At 42.2% G+C, this 16724-nt stretch overlaps 1 protein-coding gene across 4 annotated transcripts in view; it reads left to right on the plus strand.

Moving 5' to 3' along the window:
* Nucleotides 1–16724, plus strand: part of LOC121554951 (nck-associated protein 1) — a 68065-nt gene that overhangs the window by 18738 nt on the left and 32603 nt on the right. For 3 of the 4 annotated variants that reach the window (XM_041868662.2, XM_041868663.2, XM_041868664.2), the window contains 10 exons: nt 794–842; nt 1055–1211; nt 1380–1436; nt 1552–1648; nt 2378–2484; nt 3638–3770; nt 8685–8766; nt 9135–9193; nt 12855–13000; nt 15806–15938. In XM_041868662.2, the coding sequence (XP_041724596.1) occupies nt 794–842; nt 1055–1211; nt 1380–1436; nt 1552–1648; nt 2378–2484; nt 3638–3770; nt 8685–8766; nt 9135–9193; nt 12855–13000; nt 15806–15938 (1020 nt within the window). Of the gene's footprint in view, nt 1–793; nt 843–1054; nt 1212–1379; nt 1437–1551; nt 1649–2377; nt 2485–3637; nt 3771–8684; nt 8767–9124; nt 9194–12854; nt 13001–15805; nt 15939–16724 lie in introns of all 4 variants that reach the window. The other variant, XM_041868661.2, reaches the window with a different exon arrangement.

Consider the following 16724-nt stretch of genomic DNA (forward strand, 5'->3'; position numbering starts at 1 on the left):
ATTCTTCTCACTCTGTCATTTAGGTCAGTATTGTGGAGTCTCTACAATGTTGTTAAACCACCCTCAGTTTTCTCCCATCACAGCCATTGAACTCTGTAGCTGTTTCAAAATCACCAATGGCCTCATGGTGACATCCCTAAGCAGTTTCCTTCCTGTCCTGCAGCTCAGTTCAGAAGGACCACTGCATCTTTCATGTGTCTGGGTACTTTAATACATAATCCAAAGCATAAGTATTAACTTGACCATGCTTAAAGATATATTCAATGTCTGATTTTTATTGTTACCCACCTACCAATCACTGCCCTTCTTTGAGGCTTTCGAAAAGCTCCCTGGTCTTGTAGTTGAATCTGTGCTTGAAATTCAATACTTGACTGAGGGACCTTACATATGTTGTATGTATGGGGGACAGAGGAAGGGGTAGTCATTCAAAAATCAACCCCTATTATTTCACACAGAGTGAGTACATATAACTTATTTATGTGATTTGTTAAGCCACATTTTACTTCTGAACTAATTTAGGCTTGTCTTTATCAAAGGGGGTGAGTACTTTTGTAACAACTATATTTTAGTTATTTAATTTGTAGAATTTTCTTTTCACTTTGAAATTATGGACTATTTTGTGTGGATCAATGACAAAATGACAATTAAATATATTTCAATCCCACTTTGTAATGCAACAAAGTGGAGAAAGTTCAAAGGGGTGTAGACTTTCTATAGGCACTGTGGATCTCTCCGATCACACCTTTTCCTGCTCACAGTCACATGCATTGACCTATGATTCTGTTTGTTCTAGATGCCCTGTGAATACTTGTCCCTGGACGCAATGGAGAAGTGGATAGTATGTAAGTGTTTATAGAGTACAGTCTGACCTAATTGATTTGATAGGTTTATACCATTGGAGGGAAGGGGGAGCATGATCATTAGGTTCAGGTATAGGCCTATTTTAACATCAGTGTACATTTCCAAAAACACACAACAGGTAAAAATATACATCAGTCTAAATATTTGGATTCCCTACAAATACTCTGTCCCTGTCCTTGTGTTTGTGTGTCAGTTGGCTTCATCCTGTGTCATGGGGTCCTGAACAGTGACCAGGCAGCTCTGAGCCTGTGGAAGCTGGCTCTTCAGAGCAGCACCTGCCTCTGTCTCTTCAGAGACGAGGTGTTCCACATCCACAAGGCTGCTGAGGACCTCTTCATCAACATCCGCGGGTGAGGGATCACACATTAAAACTAACCTAATGGCCTGTTTTCCTGGACCCAGATTAAGCCTAGTCCTTGACTGAAAAGCATGCTCAACAAGGGACAGTTTAAGAATATACCCAGGCAATTGTTAAGTGTGTATGAGTAAATTAACTATTCTTCCTTTTCATTTCACAGTTACAATAAGCGTGTGAATGACATCAAAGAGTGCAAAGAACAAGCGCTGTCACATGCGTAAGTGCCTCTCAAATGTATCTAGTTTACTGTTTAGGATGCAATTCAACACAGAGGTTTTGAATGGTATTTGCCACACTATCCTCTCAGAATTTGATTGTTTGTTTTGTTACAGAGGCTTGATGCACAGAGAAAGACGCAAGTTCCTGAGATCTGCCCTGAAGGAGCTGGCCACAGTCCTATCTGACCAGCCAGGATTACTGGGGCCTAAAGTACTGCATCACTGCTCTTTCATCACGGCTCCATTTTGACACTTTTATTTAGACAGTATAGAAATCAGAAGGGGATACAGGCAGGTGGGAGAAACAATGGGAAGGGTAGACACAGGGATTGAACCCCAGTCTCAGGTGGGGAGATTTGTATATGTGACTTCTGCTGGGTGTGTTGCCACTCAACCACAGCTCTGCACCTGCACTACTGCTCTCTAGTTGGACTAACACTATAGGCACTCTAGTTGTGTTAACATGATAATGCAAGTTGGACTAACACTATAGCCACTCTAGGTGTGTTAACATGATAATGCTAGTTGGACTACAGTGGAGGCTGCTGAGGGTAGGACGGCTGATAATAATGTCTGGAACGGAGAAAATGGAAACCATGTGTTTGATGTATTTAATACCATTCCACAAATTCCGCTCCAGTCATTACCACGAGCCCATTCTCCCCAATTAAGTTGCCACCAACAACCTCTGTTGGACTAACACTATAGGCACTAGTTGTGTTAACATGATAATGTGAGTTGGACTAACTCTATAGGCACTCTAGTTGTGTTAACATGATAATGTGAGTTGGACTAACTCTAAAGGGGTCAGAGGATTAGGATTCAAATCCTGAATGACCTGTGTAGATGATCCAGTAGTCCTTACACTCTCTAAGTGGGCTGTCGTGTCTAATTGATGGATGATAGTAACTATAAAACCTGACTCCTGTCCTCTGCCTAGGCCCTGTTTGTATTCATGGCTCTGTCGTTCGCTCGGGATGAGATCATTTGGCTGCTACGACATGCAGACAACATCCAGAAGAAGAGCACAGACGACTTTATTGACAAGTAAGACACATCCTACTGACTCAACTTGTAGCTATGGGGTTTCTCTTCACCCCTCAGGAAATGTAGTGGCCCTGTGTTTACTTCCTGGAAAAGTCTGTGTCAAAATGCGTCTTCTTGACACATTTTGCATCTTGCTTGACTGCCGTCATGAGACTAAAAGTGATATGTCTCAATGGTTTTTGAATAAAATGACCCTTTAAGGAAAGCCGTGGTATGAAGGAGTATTGAGCATACTAATGAAGTTTAGGTCTTTACATTTTACATTTTAGTCATTTAGCAGACGCTCTTATCCAGAGCGACTTACAGTTAGTGAGTGCATACATTTTCATACAGGTCTTCTATTCTCTTATACTGAATAAAAATATAAACGCAACTTGCAACAATTTCAACGATTTTACTGAGTTTCTGTTCATATAAGGAAATCAGTCAATTGAAATAAATTCATTAGGCCCTAATCTATGGATTTCTCATGACTGGGCAGGGGCGCAGCCATGGGTGGGCCTGGGAGGGCACAGGCCCCCCACCCACTGCGGAGCCAGGCCCAGCCAATCAGAATGAGTTTATTAAGGGCATTATTACAGACAGAAATACTCTTCAGTTTCATCAGCTGTCCGAGTGGCTGGTTTCAGACAATCCTGCAGGTGCTAGAAGCTGTATGTGGAGGGGCTGGCGTGGTTAGACGGTTGTGAGGCCGGTTGGAAGTACTGCCAAATTCTCTAAAACGACGTTGGAGAAATGAACATTCAATTCTCTGGCAATAGCTCTGGTGGACATTTGTGCAGTCAACATGCCAATTGCACGCTCCCTCAACTTGAGACATCTGTGGCATTGTGTTCTGTGACAAAACTGCAAATGTTAGTGGCCTTTTATAGTCCCCAGCACAAGGTGCACCTGTGTAATGATCATGCTGTTTAATCAGCTTCTTGATATGGCACACCTGTCAGGTGGATGGATTATTTTGGCAAAGGAGAAATTCTCACTAACAGGGATGTAAACAAATATGTGCACAAAATTTGAGAGAATAAGATTTTTGTGCGTATGGAAAGTTTATGGGATCTTTTATTTCAGCTCATGAAACATGGGACCAACACTTTACATGTTGCGTTTATATTTTTGTTCAGTATAGATCATTCTTGCTATTCTATGTCTTCAGGCACATTGCAGAGCTGATCTTCTACATGGAGGAGCTGAGGGCCCATGTGAGGAAGTATGGTCCTGTCATGCAGAGGTACTACGTCCAGTACCTGTCTGGCTTCGATGCCGTGGTGCTCAACGAGCTAGTACAGGTGAGACTGCTCACTGGAGCTCACATGGGCTGCCTCCCAAATGGCACCGTATTCCCTATACAGTGCATACGGGAAGTATTCAGACCCCTTGACTTTTTCCACATTTTGTTACGTTACAGCCTTATTCTAAAATTGATTAAACAATTTTTTTCCCTCATCAATCTACACACAATAACCCATAATGACAAAGCAAAAACAGGTTTATAATTTATATTTTAAAAATATATACAGTTGAAGTCTGAAGTTTACATACACTTAGGTTGGAGTCATTAAAACTCGTTTTTCAACCACTCCACACATTTCTTGTTAACAAACTATAGTTTTGGCAAGTTGGTTAGGACATCTACTTTGTGAATGACACAAGTAATTTTTCCAATAATTGTTTACAGACAGATTATTTCACTTATAATTCACTGTATCACAATTCCAGTGGGTCAGAAGTTTATATACACTGTGCTTTTAAACAGCTTGGAAAATTCCAGGAAATGATGTCATGGCTTTAGAAGCTTCTGATAGGCTAATTGACATCATTTGAGTCAATTGGAGGTGTACCTGTGGATGTATTTCAAGGCCTACCTTCAAACTCAGTGCCTCTTTGCTTGACATCATGGGAAAATCAAAAGAAATCAACCAAGAACTCAGAAATAAAATGGTAGACCTCCACAAGTCTGGTTCAATTTCCAAACGCCTGAAGGTACCACGTTCATCTGTACAAACAATAGTACGCAAGTATAAACACCATGTGACCACGCAACCGTCATACCGCTCAGGAAGGAGACGCGTTCTGTCTCCTAGAGATGCACGTACTTTGGTACGAAAAGTGCATATCAATCCAAGAACAACAGCAAAGGACCTTGTGAAGATGCTGGAGGAAACGGGTACAAAAGTATCTATATCCACAGTAAAACGAGTCCTATATCGACATAACCTGAAAGGCCGCTCAGCAAGAGAGAAGCCACTGCTCCAAAGCCGCCATAAAAAAGACTGACTACGGTTTGCAACTGCACATGGGGACAAAGATCGTACTTTTTGGAGAAATGTCCTCTGGTCTGATGAAACAAAGATAGAACTGTTTGGCCATAATGACCATCGTTATGTTTGGAGGAAAAAGGTGGCGCTTGCAAGCCGAAGAACACCATCCCAACCGTGAAGCACGGGGGTGGCAGCATCATGCTGTGGGGGTGCTTTGCTGCAGGAGGGACTGGTGCACTTCACAAAATAGATGGCATCATGAGGAAGGAAAATGATGTGGATATATTGAAGCAACATCTCAAGTCAGGAAGTTAAAACTTGGTCGCAAATGGGTCTTCCAAATGGACAATGACCCCAAGCATACTTCCAAAGTTGTGGCAAAATGGCTTAAGGACAACAGAGTCAAGGTATTGGAGTGGCCATCACAAAGCCCTGACCTCAATCCTATAGAACATTTGAGAGCAGAACTGAAAAAGCGTGTGCGAGCAAGGAGGCCTACAAACCTGACTCAGTTACACCAGCTCTGTCAGGAGGGATGGGCCAAAATTCACCCAACTTATTGTGGGAAGCGTGTGGAAGGCTACCCGAAAAGTTTGAGCCAAGTTAAACAATTTAAAGGCAACGCTACCAAATACTAATTGAGTGTATGTAAACGTCTGACCCACTGGGAATGTGATGAAAGAAATAAAAGCTGAAATAAATAATTCTCTCTACTATTATTCTGACATTTCACATTCTTAAAATAAAGTGGTGATCCTAACTGAATTTTTACTGGATTAAATGTCAGGAATTGTGAAAAACGGATTTAAAATGTATTTGGCTAAGGTGAATGTAAACTTTCGAGTTCAACTGTACACTATCATTCAAAAGTTTGGACACACCTACTCATTCAAGGGTTTTTCTATATTTTTACTATTTTTTACATTGTAGAATAATAGTGAAGACATCAATATATATACAGAAGATAGCCCCATTTGGTAAAAGACCAAGTACATATTATGGCAAGAACAGCTCAAATAAGCAAAGAGAAACGACAGTCCGTCATTACTTTAAGACATGAAGGACAATCAATATGGAAGATTTCAAGAACTTTGAAAGTCTTTTCATGTGTAGTTGCAAAAACCATGAAGCACTATGATGAAACTGGCTCTCATGAGGAAGCCACAGGAATGGAAGACCCAAAGTTACCTCTGTTGCAGAGGATAAGTTCATTTGAGTTACCAGCCTCAGAAATTGCAGCCCAAATAAATACTTAAAAGAGTTCAAGTTACAGACACATCTCAACATCAACTGTTCAGAGGAGACTGTGTGAATCAGGCCTTCATGGTCGAAGTTCTGCAAAGAAACCACTACTAAAGGACACCAATAAGAAGAAGAGACCTGCTTGGGCCAAGAAACACGAGCAATGGACATTAGACCGGTGGAAATTTGTCCTTTGGTCTGGAGTCCAAATTGGAGATTTTTGGTTCCAACCGCCGTGTCTTTGTGAGACGCGGTGTGGGTGTACCGATGATCTCCACATGTGTAGTTCCCACAGTAAAGCATTGAGGAGGAAGTGTTATGGTGTGGGGGTGCTTTGCTGGTGACACTGTCTGTGATTTTATTTAGAATTCAAGGCACACTTAACCAGCATGGCTACCACAGCATTCTGCAGCGATACGCCATCCCATCTGGTTTGGGCTTAGTGGGACTATAATTTCTTTTTCAACAGGATAATGACCCAACACACCTCCAGACTGTGTAATGGCTATTTTACCAAGAAGGAGAGTGATGGAGTACTGCATCAGATGACCTGGCCTCCACAATCCCCCGACCTCAACCCAATTGAGATGGTTTGGGATGAGTCGGACGGCAGAGTGAAGGAAAAGCAGCCAACAAGTGCTCAATAAATGTGGGAACTCCTTCAAGACTGTTGGAAAAGCATTCCAGGTGAAGCTGGTTGAGAGAATGCCAAGAGTGTGCAAAGCTGTCATCAAGGCAAAGGGTGGCTATTTTGAAGAATCTCAAATATAAAATATATTTTGATTTGTTTAACACTTTTGTGGTTACTACATGATTCCATGTGTGTTATTTCATAGTTTTGATATCTTCACTATTATTCTACAATGTAGAAAATAGTAAAAATGAAGAAAAACCCTTGAATGAGTAGGTGTGTCCAAACTTTTGACTGGTACTCTATATATGTCACATTTAAATATGTATCCAGACCCTTTACTCTGTACTTTGTTGAAGCACCTTTGGCAGCGATTACAGCCTTAAGTCTTCTTGGGTATGACGCTACAAGCTTGGCACACCTTTATTTGGGGAGTTTCTCCCATTCTTCTCTGCAGATCCTCTCAAGCTCTGACAGGTTGGATGGGGAGCGTCGCTGCACAGCTATTTTCAGGTCTTTCCAGAGTTGCTCGATCGGGTTCAAGTCCGGGCTCTAGCTGGGCCACTCAAGGACATTCAGAGACTTGTTCCGAAGCCAATCCTGCATTGTCTTAGCTGTGTGTTTAGGGTCGTTGTCCTGCTGGAAGGTGAACCTTCGCCCCAGTCTGAAGTCCTGAGCGCTCTGGAGCAGGTTTTCATCAAGGATCTTTCTGTACTTTGCTCCGTTCATCTTTCCCTTGACCCTGACTAGTCTCCCAGTCCCTGCAGCTGAAAAACATCACCAGAGCATGATGCTGCTACCCCCATGCGTCACCGTAGGGATGGTGCCAGGTTTTCTTCAGACGTGACGCTTGGCATTCAGGCCGACAAGTTCAATCTTGGTTTCATCAGACCAGAGAATCTTGTTACTCATGGTCTGAGAGTCCTTTAGGTGCCTTTTGGCAAACTCCAAGCGGGCTGTCATGTGCCTGTTACTGAGGAGTGGCTTCCGTCTGGCCACTCTACCGTCAAGGTCTGATTGGTGGAGTGCTGCATAGATGGTTGTCCTTCTGGAAGGTTCTCCTATCTCCACAGAGGAACTCTGGCGCTCTGTCAGAGTGACCATCCAGTTCTTGGTCACCTCCCTGGCCATGGCCCTTCTCCCCCGATTTTTCAGTTTGGCGGCCAGGTCTTGGTAGTTCCAAACTTCTTTCATTTAAGAATGATGGAGGCCACTGTGTTCTTGGGGACCTTCAATGCTGCAAACATTTTTGGTACCCTTCTCCAGATCTGTGCCTCGACACAATCCTGTCTCGGAGCTCTACGGACAATTCCTTCGGTCTCATGGATCGGTTTTTGCTCTGACATGCACTGTCAGCTGTGGGATCTTATATAGACAGGTGTGTGCCTTTCCAAATCATGTCCAATCAATTTAATTTACCACAGGTGGACTCCAATCAAGTTGTAGAAACAGGATGCACCTGAGCTCAATTTCAAGTCTCATAGCAAAGGGTCTGAATACGTATGTAAATAAGGTATTTCTGTTGTTTTTATATTTAATACATTTGCAAAAATTTCAAATGACCTGTTTTTGCTTCGTCATTATGTGGTATTGTGTGTAGATTGAGGATTTTTATTCATTTAATCCATTTTAGAATAAGGCTGTAACGTAACAAAGTGTGGGAGAAAGGGAAGGGGTCTGAATACCTTCTGAATGCACAGTATATATTGCGCTACATTTGACCATGGTCCAGGTCAAAAGTAGTTTACTATGAAGGGATTAGGGTGCCATTTCAGAGGAACTCATTGTCAATGTTCTCCCTTTTGGTTTCATAATATCTTAGTATTTATGATCTAGTGTATGACTGATGATGCGGTGTACAGTAAGTACTCTGTTATATGCAGGTTGATTATTTTGAAGGAAAACAGAGCTGACCACTAGATGGAGACCAAGTATTTTCTTGATTTTATTTTTTGCTTGGCCATGTCTCGCTCTCTGATATGCAGTGTAAATTCCTCTTGTATTTGCTCAGTTGATCCCCTCACAGTAGCCTACTTGAAACAGTGTCTAACTGAGGCCCTCTCCTCTAGAATCTGTCCGTCTGTCCTGAGGATGAGTCCATTATCATGTCCTCCTTCGTCAACACCATGACCTCCCTCGGCGTCAAACAAGGTATTCAACCTAACACGGCCTGCCACTCATATTACAGAAATATAAAAAATAAACAGTTCCTCATTTAGACTGTTGTTGTTAACACAGTTCAATCCATCCTGTTGCTGTAAAGTAAATATTCCAGTTTAGGAAATGTCTACTTGATCATGCTTAGTTGTTTTTATCTAGCCATATTAGCCTTGAGCACTAAAAGCCATTGTCTGTTGTTTTGGTAATGGCTGAGTGATGAACACATGAAAGGAGGGAGGGCAGATGGCGAACAGAGTAGAAGCCTGAGCGGCTCTCCACCTCTCCCCCCTGCTGCCCTCCCTCCTTCTTGTGTCATGGTGATCCCATATCTGAGTGAATTGTCTCTGTCGGTGTTACAGTGGAAGACGGGGACGTGTTTGATTTCAGGGGCATGAGGCTGGACTGGTTCAGATTGCAGGTAAGAAGCAATTCGGAAAATGAGACCAGCTTTGCGGCTGTGGCTGGGAGGCAGACGTGGGTTCAAATAGTATTTGAAATCCTTTCACAATACTTTATCTCTGCTCAATTGAGCTTGCCTGGTGCAATGGAACAAAAATAATAGTCTCAAAAGTGTCAAACCCAGCCCATCTGGCACTCCAGTCAGGCTAGAGCAAAGGCTTAAAGTATTTTGAACGTTTTTGAGTATTATTTTAACCCAGTTCTGGGCTGAGAGGCCACTGTGCTCTGTGTGTGTGTGTTGTAATTAGCACTCATAATTAGCCAGTAATGAGAGAGCAGTGTTTAGCATGCTACACTGCTCCAGTTAGCCTACTCCTGTCACACTGTTTCCTATCTATAGGCCACTGTGTGTGTGTGTGTGTGTGTGTGTGTGTGTGTGTGTGTGTGTGTGTGTGTGTGTGTGTGTGTGTGTGTGTGTGTGTGTGTGTGTGTGTGTGTGTGTGTGTGTGTGTGTGTGTGTGTGATGTGGGGGTAGTGATGTGGGGGTAGGGGAACCGATATATAACTGCTATAGGATGACTTTTGTCTTTTTGATTGTAATGAATTAGTGGGGGACCTGATCCTAGATCCGCACTCCTACTCTAACACGCTTTGTGAATACAGGCCCAGAGCTCTGTTCTGTGTACCTGTGTGAGAAGCCCCACCGCACATGAATTAATTTAACAGTAATAGAGAAAATCTGGCCTGAAATACTGTGAGGAAGAGGAGTACGCTCTGTCTGTCATTAGTGACAAATGTCTATACATAATAAAGACATCAGTTTAATTTTTTTATTCATGTTCATGATGGACATGTTATTGAAAAGTGATGAAAAATAAATGTCCATGCTCTCAGGGAAAATGACTTCTGGATATTGGAGGATAGATTCTGGGCCCCATTCCCTGACCATTTCTTAAAAATGAATTTAGGAATGAATGACAATAAATAATCTTCTTTGAAGCAGTATTTTTTTAAATCGTTGCATGCCTTTTATCCTGTCCCAAATAAATCACAACTCACCCCAGAAAAGAGAAATGGCATATTATTTTCAAGTGTGGTTGAGTTGAGCTCTCTCGCTCTCTTTCGCTCTCTCAATCACGCTTGACTCCTCAGTACTCTGCTGAGATCATCACAACCACCCCTGCTGCCAGGGACCCACATCACTCTCCCTGACCCGTTGGTCGGCTCGCCGTTTTGCTGCCTTCCGATTCGCCCAGCCCTCAACTCAGATGGATTTTTAGGTTGCGTCCCAAATGGCGCCCTATTCACATTACTTTTGACCAGGGCCCTTTTGAGTTAGGTCTTTAGGCCCTGGTCAAAAGTAGTGCACTACATAGGGAATTGGGTGCCATTTGTGACGCACCGTCCCACTCAACTCCCTCTGAGATGTTGTTTGATCTTAGCTCAGGGTCTCGGCAAGAAATGCTTCAACTTGGAAAAGTTTATCCGTTTAGTCGGCAGGCAAGGGGAAAAGAGAAAAGCTTCCATGCGTGGACTGTGGACTGTTTTCCCAACACAGCTGAACAACTATTTTCTCAAGTCTCATGGTTTTTCAACTGGCTGCTCTACACCCTTCATAGCCGGCCTCTTAACACTATGATAGCAAAAACAGAACTGCTCAGATTACAAGAAGCAGGATGTTGGTTTATTCACTGTTTTTGTGTTCAGTATGTACAAGAACAGCTGACAAATATATGAACAGCTATACTGTATATACGGTATATGCCTGTATCTACATATTCAGGTGCCACTGTGATCCCTAAAAATAGATGGTTGTAAATAAGAATATGTCAGCGAATAATCCGAATTCATCAAGATGGTCCTGAAAGCTTCATGTTTGGCTCAGAACCTAAACCTGTCTGTTCCACAAGCATCAAGAACACTGCTTCTAAAGGTTCTACCACATGTGCTCTCTTCTCCTCCGAGCTGCATGTCAACCACATAACCCACAAGCCATGTGAGCAGTTACAGAACTATGGCAGACACAGACCTTGTCATAAGCCATATCAATGTTCTTTCTATCTATCAAGTACTTTTCTTTATTTTCTTTAAATCTCTCATCGTTTTACTTTGGAAACTATTGTTGTTTGTCTGATCCATTAAGTGAACGTGTTGGATGAGAAACACAAGCTGCCTTTACCACAGAAAGGTCATGTTAGTGATTGTAATCTAAACTGAGTCTTGCATCATGTCATGATATATCTCCAACTAGCAGATGTTGAGCCACAGTTGGACTGGATTGAGGGAAGAGAAACCCTAACCCTCTCTCTTTCTCTCCCTCTCTTTCTCTCTTGTCATGTCTCTTTTCTCCACGGTGCTGTTTTCCAATTCTTTTCTGACAATGGCACCGTGATCATCATGCAACAGCACTTTAACGTTTCGAAATAGGCCTTGAATTTCAATCATCTTTAAGTTTTGCCCTTGCCTAATTTTTCTATATGTTGTCCTTGCTCAGATGTTTGAACCATAGGTGGTTGTGTGAGTTTAGCACTTTCTAAATGTCTTTATGTGGCTGTGGTACCAGGTTGGCATCGAATGCTCTTTTAGTTGGCAGGCATTTAGAGATGTTGAAAATCAGCGGAACATGTTCGAGTTAACACTCTCGCTGCATTTTCTCACACTTGTGTAGCTCACGATCACTTCTTTCCTTGAAGGATTTCACGCTTTATTTTTGGACTCTCAGATTGATTCTCTAAGGCCTAGTTGTACCCTGGTAACGCAGATGTTTCACTGCTCTTGTTGTGTGTCCCAAATTACACCCTATTCCCTACATATTGCGCCATAGGGCTCTGGTCAAATGTAGTGCACTATGTAAATAGGGTGCCATTTGGGACGCAGTTTCAGAACTGTAGCCGTTTTCCTTCTGAAGATCTCGACGATCAAAGAAAGCAATGTCTTGAACTCTGCAGAGACACCAGAGAGAATCTGTTTTGCATACAGTCTTGGTTTGATACCATATGCTTTGGGAGGAAATTGTGTTGTTTGCCCATTGTCAGTATCAGCAGTATCAAGTTAACACGGACGTCTTCCCAGAAATCCTTCCTTGGATGTTTATTTGTTATTTTTGTATTTAACCTTTATTTAACTAGGCAAGTCAGTTAATTAAGAACAAATTCTTATTTACAATGACGGCCTACCAAAAGGCAAAAGGCCTTGTGCGGGGACAGGGCTGGGATAAAAAAATATAGGACAAAACACACATCACGACAAAAGAGACACCACAACACTACATAAAGAGAGACCTAAGACAACAGCATAGCATGGCAGAAACGCATGACAACACAGCATGGTAGCAACACAATGATATGGTAACTCATCCAACCACACTTTTCCTTCCAGACTCCCACTGACTTCCAAATTCAAATCGGATCAGCCTTTTCTTTCATTCTTAGGAAAGAGGGAGTTTTTGGGAAAGTGGCAAAGGAACGCTACTAATAGGAAAACTATTATTTGAAAGACTTCAAACTGCATGATACCAAAAATGTGTTGATTTTGATATATTTGACAAATAAAATAGATATAAAGCCGCTACAGCTGTAGACAACATTACATACATGAGTAAAGAATTGTGAACTGTTAATACGTTTTGTTTTCCCCTGGTTAGGCCTATACCAATAATGCCTTGTTTATCTCTTGGTTAGGCCTATACCAGCGTGTCCAAGGCTTCTCTGGGCATCGCAGACCACCGTGAGCTGGGCAAGATGATGAATACCATTATATTCCACACCAAGATGGTGGATTCCCTGGTGGAGATGCTGGTGGAGACATCTGACCTCTCCATATTCTGGTAAGTAAACCTTGTCTGAGCTAGAACAGCCCAAAGGGCAGGAGCATATCTCCTGTTTCCGTAGCGTGAGGCAGCTTGATGTACAAGTACACTCCCTGGACAAGATGCTAGTTTGTAGCAGGGCCTATTCTGGTAGGGGTCTACATTTCCATTTACCTCCATGTTCAGTTACACAGCCGTTTAAAACAGTAAAAGGTATTAGGTTATATAGACTCTCCATCTTCTGGATTCAGATTCCTATTTAGAAAAACTTTTTTAATTTAACCTTTTATTTAACCAGGAAAAACCCATTGAGACCCAGAGTCTCTTTTTCAAGGGAGACCTGGCCCAGAAGGCAGCAACAATCAATGCATTACAGAATTAAAACATACAACAATACAATACAATTCAACAACATGATCCAGCCTAAAATAAGCATTTACACTCCTCTGTAACAGAGTCTTCAATCAAAAAAAATGTATTCATTCAGTGGCACTAACATATATCTAGATGAAGCATGGATTGTAGACTATTCCATGCCTCTGGTGCACTAGACAAGAAGGCAGTCTTGCCTAATACTGTAAATGTCCTGGGGACTTTAAGTAGCAACCACCTAGCAGACCGGGTATGGTAACTGCTGGTGGTGAAGGAGACCAGACTACAGTAGCAACCACCTAGCAGACCGGGTATGGTAACTGCTGGTGGTGAAGGAGACCAGACTACAGTAGCAACCACCTAGCAGACCGGGTATGGTAACTGCTGGTGGTGAAGGAGACCAGACTACAGTAGCAACCACCTAGCAGACCGGGTATGGTAACTGCTGGTGGTGAAGGAGACCAGACTACAGTAGCAACCACCTAGCAGACCGGGTATGGTAACTGCTGGTGGTGAAGGAGACCAGACTACAGAGGTAAAGAGGGAGTTTACCCAAAAGGGCTTTGTAGATGAACACATACAAATGTAGCTTTCTGTGCATATAAAGTGAGGTCCAACCCACCATTTGGTACAAGGTGCCAATGGTGGGTGAGTGACTTGGCATTTGTAATAAAAGCGCAAGAATACATGATTAACCGAGTCCAGTTTCTGTAAGACAGAGGAGGCTGCATGCATATACAACAAGTCACCATAATCAATTACAGAGAGAAAAGTGGCCTGAACAAGCTTCTTTCTAGCCATAAGTGGGAAGCAAGCTTTATTACGAAAAATAAAACCCCAATTTCAATATAAGTTTCCTCACAAGATTATCCATATGAACTTTAAAGGACAACTTGTCATCCAACTATATACCTAGGTATTTGTAGGATGACACTTTTTCAATGGATAAGCCACCAGATGTGACAATGCTAACCTTCTCTGGCTGAGTGCGAGCTCTGGTAAAGGTCATAAATATAGTTTTTTGTACATTCAAGACCGGTTTGAGACCATAAAGGAAGGCCTGCAGTGAATTAAAAGCAGTCTGAAGCTCTTCAACAGCCTGAACCAGAGAAGGAGAACATTAATATATGACTATCAACTGCATATAGATACAACTTTGCTGGTTGCACCCCATTTCCCAAATCATTAATACAAATTGAGAACAACACAGGAGCGAAAATGGAACCCTGGGGCACACCTCAATTAATCTCAAGAAAGCTAGACTTGTATTTGTCAGCATATACACATTGTGTTCTGTCAGAAAGATAGTTCCTAAACCAATTCACTGCCCCTTCACTGAGACCAATGTTACTGAGTCTAGCTAGCAACAATTCATGGTCAACTGAATCAAATGTCTTTGATAAATCAGCAAACAGAGCAGCACAATGTTGCTTTATTATCAAGTGCATTTATGATGTAATTTGCCACTGCCATAGCTGCAGTTGTGGTGCTGTGCCCCGATCTAAAGCCAGACTGAACCCCGCTCAGTATGTTATTTTCAATTAAGACTTTTTAAAACTTTGAGTTCACTAGGGATTCATAGACTTTGGCCAGGATAGGGAGTTTGGAGATAGGACGATCGTTATTAGCTGATTTCCAAATGCTGGGAATGGAATTGGTCAAGAGACTCAAGTTGAAAATGTGAGCCACAGGTTCAGTAATAATACCAGCTGCTATCTTTAAGAGGTAGAGATCCAGGTTGTCTGGACCTGAATACTTTTTAGTGTCTACTGCCTTTAGTGCTTTATAGACCTCAGCTTAGTTAAAATGGTTCACATGAGGGCCTATATCATAGTTTACTGTAACAGAGCTTACATTAGAGGCCTGGCCCCCACCATTATCAAAAACTGAACCAGCAGATATGAAGTGCTTGTTAAAAAACCCTACAATATTGGCTTTATCCTTCACTTCATTAGAATCCATCATTAAATGGTCAGGAAGGCCAGAGGATACATTAGAACCTGACACTGATTTGATTAGCTTCCAGAGAGTCACACAGTTCTTTAAAAGAGTCAGATGTAAGCATGTCCCACTTCAAATCTCCTAAAATAATGAATTCAGAGTTATTTGGAGCCATTGCTGGGCAATTTCATTGAAAAAGTAAAATACTAATAAAAACACATCAAATGTACATAAAAGTAAAAACAGCAACACCGGAAGACACAACATCAATACAAATAGATTGGATCAAAGGTGCAGTGTTCAAGTGGGAGATTTACCTCAGACTCCATGGTAACTGTCTGTTAGGGGTTTTGTTATGTTATTTTTCTTTGTTCGGTAGAGACAGGACAGGAGAGGGTTGGACAGATTTAGATATGATTGTACCAGATGGATGTTTGACGAAGTTTGCAGCTCATGCTTTCCTCTTTCTATTCCTCTCCTCTCTTCCTCTCTCTCTCTCCCCTCTGATAGCTTTTACAGTCGTGCATTTGAGAAGATGTTCCAGCAGTGTTTGGAGCTACCCTCCCAGTCTCGTCACTCCATCTCCTTCCCTCTGCTCTGTACCCACTTCATGAGCTGCACCCATGAGCTCTGTCCTGAGGAGGTGAGTGTCCCATTGAGATATGATGTTACCACTGTCTCACAAAACATCACAGTAAGCATCACTAAGGTCTGGCGGGTCACTCTGAGATTTGTTAAACAAACGTATTTTCAACATAACTCATATTCAATTGATCAGGTCGCCCTTGCAGAATATGTTTTTAAAGTTCTTCCCTAGTTGAATGTCAAGAGGTACTTAAGGGTCTTTCCTAGTTTAAATAAACAAATACATAAAATACATGTAATGGCACCTGACATGTTTATGTATAATACATGTAATGTAAAGATTGACGTTTTTGTATGTTTTTTAGATGTCTTTCCAAGAGCTGTAATCTTAAGTAAAATCTATTGGTGCAGTAGCAGCCTATTCCATTTGGACTCATCTCTCTCATTAGTTTTGTAGCTCTTATGGGGACTGCTAGTCTCAGAGAAACAGGACATTTCACAGGATGTCTCACACAGGCTGGGAAAGTCTCCTTCAGCTCCGTCTCAGTGCTGCTTGGGCCCATGGCAGCATCCCAAATGGCACACTATTCCCTATATAGTGCACTACTTTTGACCACAGCTTTTGGCCAGACACCTATGGGCTCTGGTCAGAAGTAGCGAACTATATAGGGAATAGGGTGCCATTTGGGATATAGCCTATGTCTCCTTCCACAGCAGCAGGATGGAGTCATACAGAGAATCAGGAAAGTAACTGCACATTTTCTGGGGTTGTGGAATGTTGTGTAACGAAGCGTCCAGCGCTGTGGTCCGTGTACCCGGATGTGTACTGAGAAGTAAAGGGCTG

The sequence above is a fragment of the Coregonus clupeaformis genome, chromosome 40 (assembly GCF_020615455.1).
Source record: "Coregonus clupeaformis isolate EN_2021a chromosome 40, ASM2061545v1, whole genome shotgun sequence".
Classification (NCBI taxonomy): domain Eukaryota; kingdom Metazoa; phylum Chordata; class Actinopteri; order Salmoniformes; family Salmonidae; genus Coregonus; species Coregonus clupeaformis.